Source organism: Mugil cephalus, chromosome 15 (assembly GCF_022458985.1).
Source record: "Mugil cephalus isolate CIBA_MC_2020 chromosome 15, CIBA_Mcephalus_1.1, whole genome shotgun sequence".
NCBI classification, from domain to species: domain Eukaryota; kingdom Metazoa; phylum Chordata; class Actinopteri; order Mugiliformes; family Mugilidae; genus Mugil; species Mugil cephalus.
The window spans coordinates 11,362,025-11,384,766 of record NC_061784.1 but is presented as its reverse complement, the minus strand read 5'-3'; the positions used below and the strand labels follow the sequence as shown (position 1 = coordinate 11,384,766).

General features: G+C 41.9%; 3 protein-coding genes across 3 annotated transcripts; all 3 read right to left on the bottom strand.

The window, feature by feature from the left end:
- Positions 1 to 1,233: 1,233 nt before the first annotated feature.
- On the bottom strand, positions 1,234 to 9,182 carry ilk (integrin-linked kinase). Its single transcript, XM_047607918.1, has 13 exons — positions 9,014 to 9,182; positions 8,446 to 8,574; positions 5,522 to 5,687; positions 5,345 to 5,440; positions 5,085 to 5,181; positions 4,880 to 4,963; positions 4,713 to 4,798; positions 4,513 to 4,622; positions 2,782 to 2,909; positions 2,364 to 2,485; positions 2,169 to 2,268; positions 1,856 to 1,986; positions 1,234 to 1,730 (listed from the first exon to the last, which is right to left on the bottom strand). The coding sequence occupies exons 2-13, from the start codon at positions 8,532 to 8,534 to the stop codon at positions 1,581 to 1,583; spliced, it is 1,359 nt and encodes a 452-aa protein (XP_047463874.1). The 5' UTR covers positions 8,535 to 8,574; positions 9,014 to 9,182; the 3' UTR covers positions 1,234 to 1,580.
- A 4,109-nt stretch (positions 9,183 to 13,291) lies between these two features.
- Positions 13,292 to 15,034, bottom strand: timm10b (translocase of inner mitochondrial membrane 10 homolog B (yeast)). The gene is made up of 3 exons (XM_047606515.1): positions 14,744 to 15,034; positions 14,569 to 14,664; positions 13,292 to 14,022 (listed from the first exon to the last, which is right to left on the bottom strand). The coding sequence occupies exons 1-3, from the start codon at positions 14,768 to 14,770 to the stop codon at positions 13,381 to 13,383; spliced, it is 765 nt and encodes a 254-aa protein (XP_047462471.1). The 5' UTR covers positions 14,771 to 15,034; the 3' UTR covers positions 13,292 to 13,380.
- Positions 15,035 to 15,536: 502 nt separating this feature from the next.
- Positions 15,537 to 22,444, bottom strand: LOC125020889. The gene is made up of 6 exons (XM_047606514.1): positions 21,832 to 22,444; positions 21,110 to 21,217; positions 20,913 to 20,955; positions 20,574 to 20,698; positions 19,763 to 19,821; positions 15,537 to 18,841 (listed from the first exon to the last, which is right to left on the bottom strand). Exons 1-6 carry the CDS (start codon positions 21,839 to 21,841, stop codon positions 18,344 to 18,346), a joined length of 843 nt encoding a protein of 280 aa, XP_047462470.1. The 5' UTR covers positions 21,842 to 22,444; the 3' UTR covers positions 15,537 to 18,343.
- Positions 22,445 to 22,742: the final 298 nt, after the last annotated feature.

Here is a 22,742-nt window from a genome sequence, read left to right as displayed (position 1 = left end):
TCAAATTGTTTCTGTCCCCATGTTGCATTCAGGGAAATCCGTTAAAGATTAATTCCTTGCAGCTGCGTGCTTCTTTCATCTACGACCATATAGGGTTCACAGGGGACCTTGGAATTGGTTTAACCAAATACACAAAAGAGCGAGAGGTCACACTATAAATTCTTTGGAGCTTTCAGCTCCATCTTGTGGCCTCTTATCAGCGGGCAGGCTGCAAGATGTCATGTGCTTCCTGTGTATTTTCAGACAGTAGCTTTGAGCATGTAAGCCAGGGGTAGCAAACGAAAAAACTCGCAATAGCAGTTACTTTTATTGGAAACATTGCAGTTAATGTCTTAAATGTGATTTATGCACTTTTGCAAATTCATTCCACATGCCAGATTAGACCCTTTGGCAGTCTGTATGTTTGACACCTGTGATGTAAGCTATACAACTGCACTAGATCTAAGTCGCTCTATAGTTGAATGCTGGCCTGTTTTTGTGAGGCTGTATATATTTTTCTGTTTGTTATTAATTCCCCTGGGTCTTCCTCTGTTTATTCATTTTTATCTGCTTTCATCCGAGGTTAAGTTAATGCACTAACCTCTATTTTAATCTTCAGTTTTAACCCCTTTCATGTTTCCACAGCACCACTACGCCATAACTTCAGTTAAACAAAAAATAAAGTTGCATTTTTATACACTCACAAATCAAAAATGTTGCATTCAGTGACATCTAGTAAAGACGACTACTACACATATACTTTGATCTACAACTGAAGTGTACATGGGTTGAAGGTTCACAATTGACCTCAGAGATCTTGTGGCTCTTATCAGTAGACAGGCTGCAGAATGTCGTCTGCATCTGTTATCTCATGTTGTACCGCCTTTTGTATCTTTAGAAGCAGTATGCGCAGTACATCTAAGCTGCATAGACCCATTTTTTTATGGTTAGTACTTTATCGCTAGTCATCTGCCATGATGACTAGCGATGATGCTTCCTCTCTGTCTGTCCACTGAGCCAGCAGAAGGTTCCCTGCATTGAGCTGGGATTTGCTCAAGATGATATAAAAATAAATTGTTGGACAGACTGAGAGTTTGCTCAGTGAACTAAATCACCTCTGTGACAACTAACAAATGTCCTCCAGCTGAAGAAAGCCACAAGCTTTGACCAGCAATTGTCAAAGTATTGTTTTGCAAACGAACATGTGCATTAAATTAAATGTTACGCAAAATGATTATGAATGCGGACATGTCATAAATATAAAACGTTTATTGCATTGGCAAATGCTGACGTGTATAAAAGCATCGATTCTATACACATTTCTTTGGATCAGACTCATCACTGCATATAATCCACACTGGATTAAAAAGTTTAGCAACATTTCAGTGATCAGCCATAATAAAAGAGCGACAAAGGCGAAAGAACATTTAAACCTCAAATTTAACTTATACAAGAGAAGCAATATAATAGTATTTGAACTGTGTGTAGCTAGAAAAGTGGTTTCTGGCATTATTTACAGTGGCATAGCAAATATATGGCAGAGGTGAAGGTAAAGAGTGGTTTGACGATAAAATGTAGTAGAGAAATTGCTGCAGAGGCATTCACTTGTCTTGCATCTTCTCCAAGATTGGGACGATCATGTCAAATTTGGGTCTCTTGGCCGGGTCTTCGTTCATGCAGAGTCGCATCAGCTTACAGATATGAGGGGAAATCCCTGGTGGAATGGTTGGCCGAAGACCCTCGAGAGCCACCTGTGCGAATACAAAGTTGGGTTAAGTAGTAGTAGTAGTTTCATAGTAAACCGATGCTGTATTTAAAATAAAGGCGTGAACATGCAGTACAAGCCTGGCGGTGGATAATTAGTGTGCCCTCTTACCTTCATGCCTATCTCCATGTGTGACAGATCAGCAAAGGGGACTTCTCGGGTAACCAGCTCCCACAGTAACACTGAAAAGCTCCACATATCAGCAGATCTTCTGTTGATGTCTTCGGGCCTCTTCTGCAGAGCTGAAAAACAAGAAGCCAGCGAACAACATAATGCATCTTTTTCATCCTGTAACGAGGCCAAATGAACAGCCATGACTGAGCTGAGACTAAATTATAGAGTAAAGTCAGTTCTGAGCTGAATGACTCATAAAATCAAAGGGAGAAGACGGGAATGAAAAGGACAAAGAGAGAACAAAAAATACCTTCAGGGGCCATCCATGCTGGGGCATACATACGGCCAGGACACTGGAAGGAGAACTTGGCATCTGCCATGCTTATTCTGGCTGTCATGTCCTCATCAATCTGAAAAAATATCACCTTGTTACTGACCGAATACATGGCTAGACAGACTCAGGATTAATCTAATTGTGGCTGCCTCTATGGCAGAGGTGACTTACCATGATGTGCTTACTGTTGAGATAAAGCCGGGAAACCATTGGCTCTAAGGTGTGGAGGAAAGCCATACCACTGGCAATGTCCAGTGCAAACTTCACCGCTTGACTCTGGTCGACCACCAGAGCTGTGAATGAAAAAGATGAAGAAAATGTCATTTAATAGACTGGCCAAAAACAGTGAAGGAAAGGAGGGGTAAGGGGGAGGGGAAGGATGTATCTATTGATAATATCAGTCATCAGCCATTAAAGATCTATCATAAAATTTAGCCATCTGCTTGCAAATTTCTTGAACACAGTAGTTTCATTCCACATAAAAAACAATCTTGAAAACTACCAGTAAAAAGAAAAAATGGTATATTATAATTCAAGAATAATTAATAATCATTCCCACATGCACTGAGCCTGGAAACAAATCACTTACTAGTGCCCTGGTGTAGTATGTTGTAGAGGGATCCGTACGGCATGTAGTGGGTAATGATGATAGGGTGAGGGGATGGAGGTGACTGACAGGCCCCAAGAACAGGCAGAATATTTGGATGAGAAAAGATCCTATGGAGACACAATACAAAATACAAATGGGAGAACATTCCAGTTAAAGACATTAAAAGCTCATCTTCATCTCTCCATCAGCACATTGGTATCATATTCGTATCTCCAATCCTCTAAAGTTAACGTGACCTGATGTGTTTTTGCAATAAATGACAGATATCCTGTTGCCTCTAGAATTTTTCAGCTCATTCATCCAAGCACTTTCATGTTGGCATCAACACTTAAAAGAATGCAAGACCTGTAGCCAACACAAAAGCACACTGCCAGGATCTCCCTACTGCGCAACAAGCCTCAACGTTGTGGTTTCTTTGCCTTGGACCAAGTTTTCATGTAATTTATTGAGTATCTGAGGTCAGTGGGATTGATTAAACACAACATGATCCTTTCATTTATCCCACAGTGTTTTGCCTGTTTCTTTTCCTTCATTCAGTGTAGAGCTGCCGTACCTGTGAGATAGAATGCAGCCGTAATTATGTCAAGAATGAAGAATGATTCACTGCATGTGCAGAGGTCTTTTGGGGGCCTGGTGGAACCTGTCTAAACTTGTTTCACTTTTGGAACAATGAAATTCACTCTTGAATATTTCTGTAACAAACTTGTAGGCAATGACAAGGGACAACAGCTGTGACGAAAAACATAGTGGCATACTCATGGAAAAATACCAGTGTTAATAATTTTAATGATAATTAGGATTCAAATCAGAATTTAAAAGTGAGGTCTGATTATTAAAATGGCTGATTTAAATGGGATATTTATATATGTTTTCCAATGTTTTTTTCTATCTTTGTAGCTGCCGTCGCAAAAGTTCTTTAGCTTTGCAAATAACTACTGTTATGTCACATATTAATCAGCTAATGAGCATCATTTCTGATAAACAGACGTCCAGCTGTAATTTTTGTTGTTGCAGATGTATTTCCAATCACGTACGAGAAATTATTATTTAGTAGGTTTAGAGTTTGCTTTAAGAACCTGTGCAGCAGCATGAATCACAGTAAAGCATGTCTCTTAAAGAGACAGGCGCAAATATCGTCTGTTTTCTTGCAGAGGCTCAACTAAAGAGGTGAATAACAGGGAAAAATACATTAATACGTTTTATTTTCGAACTGTGAATCATTCAGCGTTACCTTGGCGGAGTCCCACAATAAAAATATGGAGCTGAAAATGAGCATGAGATGTGCCCTTTAATTCCACTGCTCCAATGGACTTCATGTTCACAGTGATGACGGGAGGTTTGCGCAATTTGTTTTGCACATTGTAGCGCAATACACGACAAGCAATAAACAGCTGCCTTTCCCACAACATCAACCAAAAGCTATTTCCTTGTCCTCAAATAAAATCTCCTCTCATTACTGCACAAGAATCCTGCACCAGATCCTGAGTACTCTTCGCCGCTGACCTCAATCACCAGCAATCAATCACATCCATCTTCACTTTAGGACTGTGTTTACCAGGGTGTGATTGTGATCCCAAATGTTCAGTGACTCAACAAACATGCTTTAAACATATTTCTAAATAAGTGTTTAAGATTATGCAAGATCCATGATGTCCACACATGAACCATGATATCTCTTTATACTGCTAAAACCACCACAACATGTATTACCTGAGCTTCGGATGCTCCTCGTTGAAGTCTCTGCTCTTCCTGGTGGTCCAGTCTCTAATCTGCAACACCTTCACTACAATCTCGTCCCCTTGCCACCGACCCTGCCATAACTACAAACAAGAGCACATAATCGAGTGAACAACAAGTGGAGCTGAAAAAGACCGGCTCACAGAGAGTAAAGACTGACAGAGCGCAGTTACCTCTCCGGACTGGTTCTCATTGATCTTTGCCAGGAGCGAAAGCTGCTTAAAATCAATGCCAGCCTGCTTGTTGAGGGTGCCATTACCTGAAAGAGCAGAAGCATGAGTAATACAACCTGATCTGATGTGAAGGTTTGTTCCTGGGGTGTGAGCGGAATGTTACTCACGGGGTCGCGTCCGCATGGTGCCCTTCCAGAAAGTTTCCTTGTATGGGACTTTGGTCATACTCTGACCCATTTTCTCTGCCTTTTCTAAAAATTACAGTTGAGAAGAGAGAATACAAACACTTTCAGCAATGTTATGCTTTTCCTTTCGTAGGAAATAACTTTTTTTTTGTGTGTGTGTTTTAAATGCCCATAAATGGTCTCTGACCATGCAGCAGCTGTCTTAGGTGAGGCTTGGCCTTATCCAGAGGCGTCTGTCCATATCGGTTACATACGCACACCTGGGCACCGCTGGCCACCAAGTCCTGAAAAAGATCAGGCATGCACACTGTAGATTATAAGCATATGTTTGGAGTTGAATGTAAGGACGATAACAGAAGCTGGGAGAAAGAAAAACACTGCAGTGGCCATTCCTCCCCAGAAGAGGGCCTTTTAAACCAACAGATCATGCCAAGGAACGCTGTGTACCTCTGCGACTTCATCTTGGCCCCAGAAGCAGGCATAGTGGAGGGGGGTGTTTCCGTGCTCGTTGACTGTATTGGGGTCTGCTTTGCACTGAATCAGCTGAAATTTACGGGAAATAAAGTCAGAAAATCAAACCATGTAAGCAACAAAGGCTGAGGTCGCTCAGCTGAGCGCATCTACCTTAGCCACGATGTCTCTGTGTCCGTGGCTGGAGGCCAGGTGCAAAGGCGTGTCGTCTCCGCGGTTCATCACGTTGATGCGAGCACCTCTCATGATGAGCATGTCGACGACGCCGCTCCTCCCTTCCCTGCATGCCCAGTGGAGGGGGCTGAAGCCATGGTCGTCACTGAAACACAAGCCAGGGAGTGTGAGGAGAAGAGAATCTAACTAGAATGTATTTCTACATTGCTTTATTCAGTTGCTTCATGCACTGGGCGACATCACTGTGAGAGGGAGCGATCTGAGTGACAGAGATCAAAGTGTGCAGTGGGGACACTGAGTCCAGCCGCCGTGCAACAACAGCCGGTGTCCCTCAAGGGAGCCGATTATCCCCACTGTTCTTTGTCATTTGGAATCAACAGTCTAGATTTTCCTTCTGCCTCTCCCTGTTATACCTGTGAATTATACCATATAATCATGGGAGCACCTGATCGGGTTGCTACATGGCCTGATTCAAAAAGGCTTTATTTTCTGTTGTTGACTGGAGACAGGAGTGAATGAATGGGCCGTGGATCAAGGCTCTGTCTCCTGAGTAGGGGGGGCTGTCACATGCAGCAAGAATCTGAGATTGAAACACGAGTGCTGGCTGGAGTGGCCGAAAGTGAAAACGCATTTCTGCCAGGTGTGACCACAGGTACTTTAGCTGCCCAGTTGCGGTCTGATTGCCCAGGACGTGAGATATGAATGGGCCCCACAGGCACGGCAGAGGATCCATTTACCTCAGAGCTCGTCTCTCGTGTGGTGTTCTGGAACAACACTCTCGTTTGTCGGCTCCTCGAGTGTGTCAGCCCAGTTTGCGGTGAGCCGAAAGGGGCATCTCTGATGAGCTGGAGGTGGCTGAAAAGCGAAGCTGCGGGATTATCGCCGTGATGAGGCCACCCTCTCCAGCCTGCTCAAGGGCATTTCATCCCGCTTGCACAGTTCATCGCTTGCAGCTTCAACAGTCATTTAGATTCTCCAGTGGTGCAGGGAATAGGTCTTCAGGCTTTAAAAGGGCTTTAGGCTTTTGATTGTGATGCTGATTTCCTTCAAGTCTAACACACTGTATGAAGCGGTGTTGCGCTGTTGTGGACTAATTTAAAACTTTGAGGTGAACTTGTTGTGCGTAGGAGGGTGTCGGTGTGTACTTTTAACAACACCCGAGCGCATATCAGCTGACAAAATACTATCTGTGCGGTTCTCTTTGACACACATTCAGGTTCTCTTAGACACCACCTACTAATCTTTATTTAGACGGAAGCGCATGCTTTCTTGCCTATAACCCATCAGATGACACTGTCTGCGCTAGCTGGAATGCCAGCGAGCGTGTGCGAAGAGGAACAGCGTACGCAGCTTCGGTGCAGTCTGCAAGGAGCCAGACTGTCACCTCCGTGTGACTACTGCCCCCCCCCCACCCAAGTGGGTCCTTTTCATTACCTGACCCCGAGGCAGCTGCTTCTCGCAGCTCCCTGCAAAGCCACTAACTCTGTCACACTCTGCTCAACAAAAAAAAAAAAAAAAAAAACTCAAGAGGGCTTGTATAGCCAGCAGGAAATAGCTGCAGCACTAACTCACACTAAAGTGAAACTGCCACATTCTCTGTCAATTCTGATGCGGCTCTGCGGACGAACAGTTCAGAGTCTGACCGGCCCTGTGGGCTATAAAAAGTAACGGGGGAGAAAAAAGTCAGGAATGGCGGGGTGGAAAATACACAGTGGAATCCTGAGCTGCAAACTCTCTCTCTCTCGCTCTCTCTTTTTTGTTTTTTCCTTGTGTTTTCCTGTGTCAGTCGCCTCTGAAGGCAAAGCTGAAACAGCATTCGGTGTTTGTCTTAGTGGGCTCTTCACTGGTTCCCGATCACCACTTTTTACCCTTCATTACTGGATGTTTTGATGGGTGTAAAAAAAGGGGGGCCGGTCCACACAGCTAGGCCCCCCCACCACCCCCCTGACTGACAGCAAGAGGAGGCCTCCAGCTTAATGACTGCTCTCACGTATGTTTATGTGGGATTGCAGCAAGCTGCCTGAGGAGCTCTGTCAGCGAGGGCTTGGCCCTGTATGGAGCTGAAGGGAGGAAATGGCCTTGGCTGGTGCGTGGTTGGCCAGCAGCTCGGCAGCCCCTCGAAAGTCAACGTCAACAAATTGCACATATATGGCCTGGCCCAAGAATGAGATAACTGAGGTCCTCAGCAGTGAGGTCTTCGAGCTCCCTTCGAGAAAAGAAATGATGTAAACAGGCAGGAGTGCTCTGTTACAGCTTAAAAGGGTCCAACGGGGGGCCGCGACTCCCGCGCATTAAAAATTCACGTTTGCGCTTGCGAATTCGTCACTTTTGACCAGGGATTGCGGCGAGCGTCTTCCAGGCAAGCGAACGAATATCCCGGCAGATCCTTTTTAGCGCTAACAACCATTTAAGGCTTGAGCTGTTCAGACCTGCGTGGGACGGGCTTTGGGTTATATTATGTTGCCTGAGTCATCTGTGTCACCACACAGCCTCCCCCGGATTTTAAAAGATGACATCATGAGGAGGAGAAAAGAAAGAGGGGGGAAAAAAGCACAAACTGGGCTGGAATTACTGCAGCTGAGCGACGATCAGCCGTTCCGCGGGGCTGCAGAGACAACTCAGCATGGAAAGTATTTGACCACCTCTAAGGTGCCAAGAAATCCTTTGTATACGCACACACACAGACGCAGACACAGACACAGACACACACACGCCGGCACAGAATCCCTCGCCTTCCTTACCAAATGTGGTGCGTTTTCCATCTGAACTCCGATCAATGAGACGACATTCCTTCATTTGTCACTGCGCAGCAGACTTTGCGCGCTACGGCTGGATTCTAACATCCACAGGAGGGAAAGCTGCAGGCATCCTCAAAGTCCCTGCGCACACAAATATCCGCTTACCCCAAGTTGAGGTCATTCTCTGTGTTGTCCAGCCAGAGTCGAACCGCCACAGAGTTCCCCTCTCGGCACTGCGTGAAGATGTCATCCATGTGTGTCCTGTAGAGGTTGACCGTTTGCTCTTTCAGTTTCCTTTTAAAAAATTGGGAACACAAAAGTCACAATAAAGTCAATTAAAGTCAAAGGAAGTCATTGCTCATCTTCTAGAAAGTAAGCAGACTCATCACTCATTGTCTTTAGAGGCTCGGCGTAACTTCCCAAACTTTTTAATGCTGGATCAGGACTAAACTCAGTGAAATTAGTGTAATGGAAATCAAATGCAACTTTTTAAACTGTCTCCCTCTCAGAGGGAGATGCATGCACAGTCCGGCCAAATTCATTTAAACTGTGAAGTCCCAAAATAGCACAACTTTCCCACATTTCCTTCTTCCCCCCGTGGAATCGGATGGTCTGCTGGCCTGTTTGAAATCTATTGTTAAAAAGCCAAAGTCCACAACAACAAAACGTCCCCACACACTGTAAAGTCAACCGTTTAAAACACACGAAAAAAATAAAAGTTTTCAAAACTTACCAGCTCCTATCCGATCGATTTCTTGTCAGTTTCCTTCTTCTTCTTCTTTTTCTTTTTTTTTTTTTCCTTCCTCCCCCGACCGTCTCCTCAAATGTCAGAGAAGGGAATGGTCGCTGCGAGTCCACGCCCCGCTCCTCCGAGCTGATGAGGGCTACTGGTGAGAAGAAGTTAGAGGAGATCTCCGCTACCGGCAGCCATGTCCCGGGACGCTGCGGCCGCAGCAGCGCCCCCTGCTGGACGCAATGCGACGATGCGACGGTAGGAGAGGGGAGGTGGCGGAGGAAGTGCAGCGCAGTTTTTGTTTTGAAGTCTGTGGTCAAGGCTGGGAATGTATTCATGGGAAAGAATACATAAATACATACAATAACAAAAAAAAAAAAAAAACCTCGCATGTCAAATAATTTAGATTAGAGAGTGCAATGCCGTTATCAGTCCACTAAATTTTCAAAATGAGATCTTTCTTCCAAATATGCATGTGAAAATCAAAACTAATCGAAGTCATTATTTACCATTTTGCCTATATTTGAGACATTGGGTTTTTGGAGCTGACACCAATATTTGAAACTTTATATATATGTTTGTTTGTTTGAAAACATACAAAATGACAGATTATGGACCCAACTAAAGAATTCATTAAAAAAAATCCACTTTGTAGAAAATTGATGACTGATAGCTCTCCCTGACACGGTTCGTGACTTATACCTTAGTGACTTACGGTGACTTCTTAAATCCTTTATCCACAAAACCAGACCTCTCTTTGCTGTCTTCTTCATTTTTAGTCCAAGTTGAGGAATCTATTCCTCAATATGAAACCATTGACCTTGTGATGATTACATGTCTAAACCTCATATTTTTCAGTTTCTTTTATTTTACTTGACGTTGCTATTTTTTTTTAATTATCATTATTACACAGTAAAATCAGCATACCCAAATGAACACTGCAAGAGTTGATCTTAACTCTTTTAAAGTGTCTATATGGGTCCACACCTCAGAGTGTTAATTTAACACTTTTTCGAGTGTTGGCACCTTTACATTAAGTAAGTGTAAATTTGACTCTTGTAGTTAAATTTAACACACTGCCTAACACCAACCAGTGTTAGTTGTTTTTTTTTAACACTTATGTAGTGTTGGCAATTAATTCTCTCAGAGGACTATTTCTTAATTACACAAGTGTTACCCCCATCACACTTAAAAGGTGTCAATATAATTCTTATATAATCCTACAAAAAATACTTGGAAAATACACTTTACTAAAATAAAAAGGTAGCCATGTTTCGCAGTTCAAAAACACTTATTTCCAAACTTGCACCACAAATATTAGAACATGCAACAGTGAGGCACAATGTAGCGTTAGCACCACTTTAGTACGCTAGCTAGCAACTCCGAACTATTAGCATCATCTTATCACGTTTTATGAAAACACTTATTTTCAAACTTGCACCACAAATATTAGAACATGCAACAGCAAGGCAAAACGTATGTATGTAGTTCTAGCACCACTTTCTATGTTACAGTGAGGCCAGGCGTGCATGCTAACCATGCTAACCTCTAGCTCATTAAGTAGGTGTTCAGGTGGTTAGTAACAGCGCGGCAAGTAAAGTTTCCGTGGTTCACCGCTGAAAAAATAACTTCGGGTAGCCGAAGAGTAAGTGTATTTAACACCTCAAGTGTTAAATATAATATAATGGATTAACTCTACTAGTGTATGTCTAGTTTAACACCAAGAATTCAACTCTTCTCAGTTTGCTGTGTAGCATTGTTTTTGGTTCACCCTCAGATATTCAAGCAATGCTCATGTAATTTGATCACGTGCAGTTTTTGTACGGACAGGTATTCTGTAAAGTGTATAAATAAAGGGGAAATGAAACTACATATTTGTGACATGTTTAAACGGATGAAAAACAGGCCTCATGAATGCACAGAACAAGGTTGTGCCAGTCTGAATGACTGCAAACACACATCTGGGTATCCTGTGCTGCAGTTTCACACATTTTAACTGACTTTAATTGACATTTGCTTGATGCGGCCTATTTATTGGTAGGCCTCTGCGTTTTACCAGTGTTTTGTTTCACAGAAGACATGTTGACATGTCACAGTAGGAAAAGCACAAGTGTAATCAAATGTATCGTTTTAATTCGATTTCAGCAGCTTTTACCTGATTTTGTTCATAATTGAATCTGACCGACGTGGATTTTTGAGGCCAACACTGCAGACATCTGTTCCCAAATGAATGAGTAAGTCATGTTATTAAACAAGTGTGACCAAAATATGTCCACATCAAGGACATACAGTGCTGTTTTCAGGATCTGGTCTAACCCATTTGTGCAGCAACAACAGTAACTACACATTTCCAGTAACTCCTGAGCAGTCGTCTACGTCGGCTGGGAGAGATTTCAGCCCATTTCTCAGCACAGAACCGCTTAAACTCTGAGATGTTGGTGGGTTTCCTCATTCGCATTGCTTGCTCCAGGTCCTTCTGCAGCATCTCTAATGGATTAAGGACTTTGAATTGGCCATTTCTAAAACATCCATTGTGCCGTTTGCAGAACGACTTGTGTGCTCGGGGTCGCCGTCCTGCTCCACGACCCAGTTTCCCTTAAGAGTCATCTCACGGAGAGGCGTCCTTACATTTCCTTTAAAATTCATTGGTATAATTCAGAATTCATTCCTCCGTAAATGATGGCAATGCATCGTGGCCCGGAGGCAGCAAAACAGACCCAAACAAAGGCATTATACCACCCCCATGTTTCACAGGCGTGATGAGGCTCAGATGCTGGAATATGGCGTCTTTTAGCCTTCAGACATGAGCCTCTCATTTAAACTAAACAATTCTGCTTTGGTCTCATCCATCCACTAAACATGCTCCCAATAGTCTCCTGGCTCGTCCGCATGGTGTTTAGCAAACTGCGGGCGTGAAGGCAGAAGTGTTCTTTTTGGAGAGCAGTGGCTTTGTCCCTGTCACACCATGGTTATTTATTGTTCATAAACATTAGGATTAGCCAGCGTGAGAGAGACCTTTAGATGCTTAGAAGTTACCCTGGAGTCTAAGACTGACCTCTAAGACTATTATGTTTGTTTTGAGGGATCTCTGTTGGACGACCACAGGACGCAACATTAACAGGAAACTCGCTTTTCCGTGCAGTTATACACTTCCAGAAGCATGTGTTGTGAAGATCAGACTATGCCAGATTATTTATTTATTTATTTATGTGCTCTGAGTGATACATGAGCCTGATTATACTGATCGGAAACACTTGAGAACAGGCGGACTCCATTTTTAACCGTGAAACTAGTAATCATGGAGCTGCACTTACTTTTGCGTCTCATTGTATTGTATTGGGTTGTTATTTTCCATGCATATATTATTTTTTTTTTTGCCAATTTGCTGTATATCTGTAAAGTACCGTGCAGATTATTGCAAATCCAGAATGCCCCTGAAATTATGCAAAGTATACTCAGGAAATACGATTCTCTACATATATTAGATTGCGTTAAATATATTCATGTATAATATCAATAATACCAACGGCTTCTGCAATTCTCATGTGTCACAGCTGGTGGCTATTTTCAAATCACTGTGGTGGAGAATACCCAGTGTAGGTTTGTTTATCGTGGCTTTCCAACTGGATTAGAGAGTACAAAATGTTGACGGCGCAAAGACGGGAAGCGATGACTGGAGAGAGAAATGGTATGGGACAATGGTCGTAAACAGTAAGACCGTGTAATAGACAACCCTCCCAACCTGAGGATCTGTTCAGGCATGTGGCAGCAGGACGAGCTTCACACGGTTAATGCGGTATGTTGTGAATGGAGCTGTTGCAAACTCATTTTATTACGGAAGATTATCCACTCCCACACCGCTGAACCTCTTTTGTTTTTCCTTCCACTCAATCACCCAACAACAAACATTTTACATACGGGATTTTTATTTTCGAAATTTTACAAATTTCCAGTATTATGAGTGAAGTAACTCGACTGCGCCTTTTTTTTTATTATGAGTAACTTTCTTGGCTAAACTTTCATGCTGTGTCTGTTCATATTATTCTCCTGCTGGATCACAGGGTATCAGAGTTGCAAGTTATGATTCCTTTCATGATGGATTCATGACCTTTGATTCATTTACTGTCGACCATGTCAGTTTAACACAACCAAAATCTGCCAAAGTCGCCACTTGTAAGGGAAAGATATGCCATTTTAAGTATGGAAAAGGCAGAAAACGCAGACACTTGACACTGAAATGGTCATCGCATGATATCGTATTTATTAGTTGCTAAAAAAAAAAAAAAAAAAAAAAAATGATGGTATCTTTATGTCAATCAATTTACCAAGCACCACTGATGCCTGACGGCGAGAGGCGAAAACACATTTCAGCTGTTTGTGGTGTTAGTCGGGGCCTGCTGTCCTCTATCTTGGCCTGACAGGCGCTCTGATTTAAGTGCTGGAGGCGCTGCTGTTAACACGCCGTCTGAGAAGGATGATGGTTGAGACGGCATCAACAAAGGCGCGGAGCTCCCGGAATCAATTTGAGCACCAGCTACTGGCGGCTGAGACAACCCTGTCATATATGAAGGTCCATTGCCTGCTTCATTGAGCACTGAGGGATTTACAGTTTCAGTGGCAGGTGTGAGTGCTGCAGCTGATAATTTGACTTCCGAGGTTGACGTGGATACAGCGCCATTCACCTCAGCTGGGATACCTAATCCTGCTGGCTCTAAGGCTGAGCCACGGACATCTGCTCCAACATCAGTTAACGAAGGAGATAAAAATGAGGATACTTGTGTGTTTGGAGATGGGGTAAAGGGGGGTTGTGGTGGGGGTGAGGCCTCTGTAATTGCAGTCCCAGCGGCTCCAGATGCTGCCGCCTCTGCTGCCTTGGCATTCTCCGCAGCTTTGCTCTCCATCTCCTCCATGCGGCGCTGCACCATCCGAGGCATCAGCTGCACGTAGGTGCCCATGAGGCGGTGGTTGGAGCGAATGAGCTTCCCTGCACAACTGTCCACGCACTGCTCCTGGACAACAATCAGACACAGTGAATGAGTAACTACAGCGTGCGTTGAATGTCATACTATATACCCAGCAGTAAGTAGAGTGGATTATGGTCGATATCTTCAGTGATAGTATTAAATGTAAAATATTCAACACAACATAAAAGCTAACAGTGCAAAAACTGCCTAGAGTAGCTCGGTAATATGAAACTGGCTCTACTGGACAAAGCAAGGTCACAAAAACCTGACCATAGTCACACCCCCCACCTTCACTAGGCCTAGATGTACAGCTGTACATCATGTCTGATTCTATTTATGCTCATGTGGCTGACCAAACCTCCAAACCAGCACAGATGTGCAGTGGCTGGGCATGTTGTAAAAGGTTTGGAATGAGACATTGAACAATATTATCAACCATAGTGATGATAGTGTCCGCACAGTTAAAACGTAATGACATGACAACGATCAGACACAACAACAGAGCTTAACAATCACAACTGCAACCCCTGGGTAAAGGAGAGTATCTACATATATAATCGACACGGTAATGATGAGATCCACTTGTCGTACCTCATCCATCGTCAGGTTTCTGTAGTTGAAGTTGCTTGTGCATCGCTGAAAGCAGATTTCTGTCATGCGGTTGTAAACCAGAAGAAAATCGCGCAGCTGCAAGAAACACATTCACAGTCACCATCCGGTTGTATATGGCAGGGCAAAAGTCAAAAATGCTGCTGCTGATACTTACATTTCTCAGCTGTTGGTCAGGATCCATCGCTTGTCGACTGGTTAGCTAATATGCTAACATGAGAGTTGACTACGGAAATGAGTAAAAATGTTGTTTTCCCGAATCCTGACTGTCGGGGATCAATACAGACACTTAAACACAGTATATGAAACACACGTGAAATTTAAAGACTCAATAATCACTCAAAAATGGACGGATCCGGGCTGTGGATTAGAATGGCATGACATTCACATGTGGGCTGCCATGTTTGTGACGAAGATCGTCTCCGCCCGTGAAGGGAGGTTTCACTCGGCGACAAATGAAAAGCAGCAGTTTCCGGTTTGCAAATGTTTGAAGTTACTTTCTGTATTCGGCAGCCTTTTTGGTAAAGGTTATAAAAAAAAAAAATAAAGATTACATAAAAAAAAACAAACAAACAAACAAAAACACCATGTTGAATACACACTATTCCCGTTCAAACGAACACTGAGGCGAATAATATTATATTACTATTGTATTTTTTAATAGTTTCACATGTATATGCAACCCAACGACACATTGATGTGACACTGTTTGCGTAATTAAAAAAAAAAGTAAATTACCCCCACCCTCCCAGAAGAAGAAGAAGAAGAACTTAGCGTTTCTGTATACAGTCATGATTTCTCCCTCCACCAGCGTCGCATAGTGTATTTGGGTTCCCTTGTATTTTTTGACAGTTTTCTCCATATTCGAACCTGAATTAGTACTAGTACTTTAAAATACATTTAAAATAACATGTCAGAACGCTTCTGTCAGCAGGTTTTTTTTTTTGTTGTTGTTGTTGTTGTTTTTTTTTTTTTTGGTGAATATTTTTGCGACACTCCGCCAAGAAGCCAGGGGTCGTCGACGTCCAGGCACCTGAACAGGTACGGCAAGTTAGCTACGTGACCAATGATATTAGCACAAATTGGGACAGAGTTGTTTTTATTTTTCAAAAATATTCGTTTGCTTCTTATAGTTTGAGTAACATATTTAGTTTGTTACAGATTGGTCTATATAAACACAAAAACAACAACAGGGGCAATTTGTTCAAACAAAACAGACCTGTTCGTATCCTCGTAGACCTCGTGACCAGGTAAGGAAACTACTGTTAGCTACTATCGTCTTAGTAGCAATAGCAGACTTAATTACCTTCCCAAAGATCGTCACAATCTCTGTGACTTGGCCAAGACATTTCAGTGGCCTAATATAAAAATGTTATGCACTGTCTTGGATTGTAAACATATAGAGTATCTGTAGGTCTAGCTGCAAAAAGACACAAAGAGTGTGGATGCTGCATTTTTCTGTTACAGCTGGCCTTGACGCAACTGCAACCATAAACTCTGCACCATTGAATATTATGCTGTAGCATTTTACCGGGGTCTGTGTTATCTGAACTCACGCTGGCAATCCATACCACGGGAGTCTTCTCTTTGAAGTCCTCAAAAATGAATTTAGTTGGGTTGAGCAGTTCCTTTTATTGTAACTGTAGGTAACACTTTTAGGAGATCATCTTTATTCAGTAGAAAAGGATCTTTTTGTCAAGTTAAATGTCATTTCCCTTTGTGAACCACCCTTTATTGCCATGCTGTAATAGAAAGGCATAAACCCGTAGCTTGAGCGCTCAGGGATCTAGCTGAGGACATTAAAACCTTCTATGTGAGCCATACATCATAAAAGCATGTCAGTACATTAAGCTGTCACTGATCATCATTACCATGTTGATTTAACTATTATTACTATACTACCATTTCTATGCAACTTTAAAATCTTAAACACTTTAAAAGCTTAAGCTGCATTAGAAAAGTGCATTCTTTATTGTCACCCAGAATAACCAACCAAATAACCGTCATCCTGTGCAACTGAAGAAGATGGAGAACAATTTCAAGTAGAGACTAGCACACTATACACACAATACACACTGGCACTGGTTGTGCCGTTTAATCATTTAATTCAGCTGATAAGAAGTTAAACAGGCTACCGTTTACGGATTTAAGTGGCACTGTCAAAGATTTTTATTTAAATAAATTAAATCACTATCTAGTCTAAAAAAAACTAAACTACCCTGAATAAGGCGAAAAAAAAGGGTCTCTTCAGATCATATGTACATGCATCATTAACAATGTAAACTATAAGATATGTGGATGTGAATGCTAAAAATACAGCAGCAAACGCAAACTGAACATTTCCTCCCGCTGCGGCTGACTTTTATTAGGAAGACGTCACAGGACATTCAGTGAGCTCTGTCAGTCGGCAGTGGCACAGAAAGAAGTGAGTTAAAAACAAAGGCCGCCGTCACTTGTGGCATGCTTTGACGGCGGTTCAGTTTGGAGTATTGGATGTAAATAAAGGAATAAGAAGGCAGGCCGCAGTGAGCTGCTAGATGAGGAGCTGCAGGCGACAGGCTTCTTAACTAGGCAGCCTAATCCTCTCACTGTGTTTGGAGTCTTTGCAGCGTGAAGCGTGAAATCAGAGCGCGGTTGCTCACAGAATTAATAATTACCGGTTTTATTATGCTAAAACAACAATAATTAGTTTTACTACTTGCTATTACCACTACAAACTATAAGTGTCGCCAAATCAATCATCAATGTCCTATTTCCTATGAAAGAACTATATCTATTTTCTAACAATTTCCTGTTATTTGTGTGGTCTTATTTTCCCCCTTTGTTGCATTCCTGTATGTCCGTAACACTTTATATCCAAAATGGCAAAAATTAATCCATAGAGCAGAAGTAGGCCGTGGTCAGCTATTGGGAAACTGTCAACAAACAGTTAGTGTGCTGCAGGCATCATGAGTTCATGTCAGAGCGCAGTGTCCTCAGCAGATAGCAGGGCTGTGAATAGTCATGCCAGCGTAGAGATTACAGAGAGGGAAATCATGATTTAAGCAGATGGCGCATCAGGTCATAGATTATGACGTTAATGACCATTATTGTAACTCTGACGTGCGAAATAGTGCGTGGGTGACATTTACCACAAACTGCAACGTGCCCACAGGGGAAATAAAATGGCACCACTTATGTCCCACTTACAGCTATCCCTCTGCCTTTAATTTTTCTCTTCCCCGGATTAATAATTTAGTCCTCACATCACTGAGGAGCGGTGCTGAGGGAAGGCAGTTCTCTGAAGGCTTAACCCTCGCCCACGCCATGGAAAACGAATGTAACATTGTTTTTCCGCACACCTTCCTATGAGACATCTGTTGATGTATGATTACTAGACATCAAAACAGTTAAAGTTCTCCTGTGCGCTGTGACGATTGGATGTTTCTTAGGCTTTCGCAATAAATTGAAAATTTCCACGTGGCCCTTGACCTCTAAATGTCACACTCAGACTTTCCTTTTCTGTTTTTTTATATGCTACATTTAATACACCCTTTGCACAGAAAGTTACACATGTGTTCTTCAGTTGCTCAATACGGAGAGTTCAAGAGGTAGTTTGCCTGCCTCAGAGGGGAAATTGCTCAATTCTGCAGAAGTCCGTTGAATACCGACGATCACATAGTTTTTCACGCTTGCAGAGACAGTAGTTTTCTTGGCGTTTTCATTTGGCCCGGAGTTCAGTTTGAAACATCAAAACAGTCCTAATTTGACATTTTGTCTATACCTGTTGGTCGCTATCAACGCTAAAGAAGCCGGTGAAGTGATCTGCGCCGCTCTGAAAAATGTCTGCCTCTGGAAGCTGCGTGCACACGCTCCCATTGCTGCCACCTGTTCTGTCCTCACCCTCTTGATCTCTCCTCCATTCTCTGCTTCCCCCATCCTCGCGCCTCCGCATGCTCTCCCAGCCCGCATTCTCCCTCTCCTTGTGTATGCTCCTTCCTCTGCCCATCTCCTCCGCCTCTTGAGCTATCTGCTGGCTGTTCAGGTAGATGCTACTGTGTGAAACCATGGTGTTGGTGTCCTTGGAGGGAAGATGAGCGTCCAAGTCCGCGTCCACCTCCAGGAAGGTATTCGCCGGGGGCGTGTGGTGGACTGGCAGCTGATCTTGGGACTTGTTCCGTCCGTGCGTCTGACCCTGCTGATGGCGAGCCTTCTTTTTGCGTTTGTTTGCAATCTTCAGATCCAGCGAGGCATAATTCAGGTCAGGCTCTAAAGGCTGGGCGCACACGACGGAGACAAAATGGGTTTGCAGAACAGTGGTTAGGCTTTTACGATTTGCAGCAACACACACACCCATTTCTTGAATCTCCTGTGTGTTCTCATGAACAGGAGCTTGTCTAGTTTATTTTTAGAATGTTTTGTGCATAATTGTGTTCACTAGTTCACGGTGTCGTTGACCACAACCTATCTTTAGTTCCTGCTGCCTTCCGTTTTGAAAGCACATTTCTTTGCATGGGTTAAACTGGTCTGCATGAGTATTTTTTTATACGAAAATAATTTCAACGCAAGACTCATTAATCACACCAATGCAAATATGACCAGAATATGCTAAAATATCAGCATTTAGCAAACATTTATGGAATATGATTCCATTCATTAAAGAACCAGGAAATATTTTTTTGTGTGTTGCGGCCGCACGTTATTTTAACTACGTTATCCTGTTTAATGGAAATCCAAAGCTTCAGGCCGCGTAAAATGAAGCATACATTAAAAATGTATGTGCAAATTGAGCATTATAATACGGGCTAAGAACATCCAGCGGCAGCAAACATGCGTCGCAACTCACTATAGTATAATGCATCAATATTTCACTCTGCTATAATGCTTTCAGATCATACACACGCTTAAAAGTGTTTGACATTTCATACACATCTTATACGCACACAATTGTGCAACAAAATCACGTGCATTAAATAATGAAAGCACTGAAAGACTTCTGTAGAAACTATGTCCTTGAAACCAAACTAAACACGGCAATAAATTCTTAATGAGTAGCGTGAATTATGTAGCGTGCAAAAACATTGCGTTCAATACCTTAAATATGAAGAGTAAATAGGAGAAAACTTGCAATTTAAGAGTTATGTACATCTACTGGGAAAAAACGTGACACTGTAATAAGCCATTGAAGAGCAGTTACCTTCATACGCTCTCTTTTGCGTTGCATGGTCATCGTCTCGTAGCAAGCCTCTGGAGTAACTGAAATAAAATACACTTGTCATTTTAAAGGGTTTTCTTCTAACTAAACTCCACAAACTGGGCTGCTAAAAAGTTTTAATTTGAGGAAATTTACATAGTTTTTGTAGCATAAGCAAATCTGCACAGTTACGTTTATTTATGCATTTATTTATCTAAAGCTTAACCCGCTCAGGGCCGATTCATTCGGACTGCCAAATATTGAGGTGCCGTACTTTAAATTAATTAATAATGAATAAAAATACAGGATAATGATACGGAAAAAGTTGTAGTGTATGCAAAGAAAAAAATAAAAGAAGTTCTTGTGCTAGGCTGAATCATACATCACTGTTCAAAACATTTACTGATTTCCCCTTATTTTTACAAAAAGGTAACATGAACTCGGCAGTCACGGTTTTCTACTAACTAAACACCACAAACTGGGCTGCTAAAAAGTTTTAATTTGAGGAAATTTACATAGTTTTTGTAGCATAAGCAAATCTGCACAGTTAAATGTATTTATGCGTTTATTTATCGAAAGCTTAACCCGCTCAGGGCTGATTCACTCCGGCTGCCAATGTGGAGCTGCCATACTTTAAATTAATTAATAAAGAATAAAAATACAGGGCAATGATACGGAACAAGTTATAGTGTATGCAAAAAAATAAATAAAAGAAGTTCTTGTGCTAGGCTGAGTCATACAGCACTGTTCAAAACATTTGCTGATTTCCCCTTATTTTTTTCAAAAAGGTGACAGAATGTAGGCTTGCGCTCACCTCCTCTGTCTGTGCTGATGTTGCCATAGATTGGATTTTCCTGTTGCTCACAATCATTGAGGGGATTTTCCTGCTGCTCTTGATGATTCGTGTCACGGAAATATAGCTCTTCGTGCTGTGACACCCTTCACCACGAAAAAAAAGAAAAATGTCATAGTTTATTTGAAAAAAAAAAGCCATTTAATTTATTTGATTTTTAAATAAAAAGGGAAATGGACATACCGAAATACCTATTATTACTTAGCATATACTAATATACTTTACACGAAGCAGTACTTGGCTAACAAGCACTTTTGTTTAGGTCATACTGATAAATGAATACAAATTCATTAAACTTACAGATCTTCATCAGAAGTGTGCTGGTAGCCGGACTCATTTTTGTCTGTGTGAAGAAAATATTCTTCAGTTTAAAGTTTAAAGACAGCACTGTTGTTTGTGTGTAAACTGAGAGAGATTCAGGACCAGCAGTGACTACATTTGAAGCTGAAGGACAAACAGTACGCCAAAAAATACTGACTTTGTGGATTTAAGTATACCTGTGGACGAAGTGGCTCTCAGTTTGATGTACAAAATGAAATTGAGGCACAGAGACATCAACAAGGCCAGACACGACACCCCCAGACCTACTTGTACAGCGAAACATTCTGAACGACAAACAGAAAATGGTTATTAACACCACGAATCTTAAGGAATTTAGATTTTTATTAGTTTCAATCATTATAGGATTTATAAGATGGAAGTTGAAAGCAACATCGAACATCAATAAAATATACAAGCAAACATGCAGATAATTTAGATCCGTGATATTTAGGCAGTGAAGTTGGAGAAAAAACAGAAAGCTCAAACTATTTAAAAAAAAAAAAAAGTTCTAAAATGATTAGCGTACATTACAGCTAGAAGTGTATCTCTCGTGTGCTACGACTCGTGGGACATCTCGTCATTTTAACAAAACACAATCTTCTCGTAGGAACGTCACAACAATACAACTTCAACCATAGTTTAATTTTCGCATTCCCTGTGCAAGGAAAAGCATAACAAATGGTTTAAATGCTAAAAAAAAAATAGCACCTCAACATTAACTGTTTTATTTGTCGTCAACCTCACGTCTTCACTTTCACCTTTTGTTCTGCCACATTTGTGTCATGTGCTGTGTAACATGCGGCCGAATTCTACATAAAGCATTTACACAGATGAGCACTATGTAGAAATAGACATTTGAAAATCTGTATAAAAGTTTTAAAAGTTATTTAGATCCTACCTCCCCCCATATTCCAGCCGCCTCGAACAACATGGGACACCAGTTTGACGCGATTGCTCTCAGGCTACGGGACATCACTGTGTTTAATCAGGGAGGTGTGCTACACTGTAGTCTATTTTTACGCCGCCTTAGTTGCCTCTCTCTTTGAAACCTGGCTGCTCTTCAGTTACAAACAGGAAACAATGTAACCTCATTCTGAGGCAGGCAGCTTCAATACCATTTGAGGAATGCAATATGATTTCACATAGATTGCTGTTTTAAAGCGCTAACTTGACATGGGTTTATAAATGTGGAATCTGTTAAAAATATACAACACTTTAAATGTTAACATATAAAACTCCACATTTCAACGTTAACCCTAAAATAAAAAGTCAAACATTCCGTCCCCAGATGCCCACCTAGTCCGTACAATAGCAGGAACCACAAGGACGCACTTAGATTTGGTGTCAAGTACAGTAAAGAATATCGTTATGTGTTATGTATTGTCTGTGTTCATAGACCGTCAGAGTCTATGTCTATCAGGACTTTATATCTTGCATGCACACAATGCACTGTGGTTTGGGTAGTGTGGTCGGAAAATCAGAAGAAAAACTGCAATTGCAAAAGGTTTCTCAGTAGAGCTAAATACGTGTGTTTGTGTTTAAAATATACTTAAATAAATATGTAACTGGGACAACAAATAAAGCAGAGGCACGTTAATATGGACTGAAAATGTTTTTTGGTAAATCATAAAAGACCTAATCTACGAACTCTGCAAAAAAATGGTCAAGTTCCTAAAGAATTGATCTTTAGTCCAAAAGTCGGTCTACGTACATGTAATGAAATCCAGCGGTTGGTATGTTTGTTAGCCATTACACTCATGTGGTTTGCGGCTTCAGCCCCGCTTTTTACGCTCAAAGCGTGACACTGTG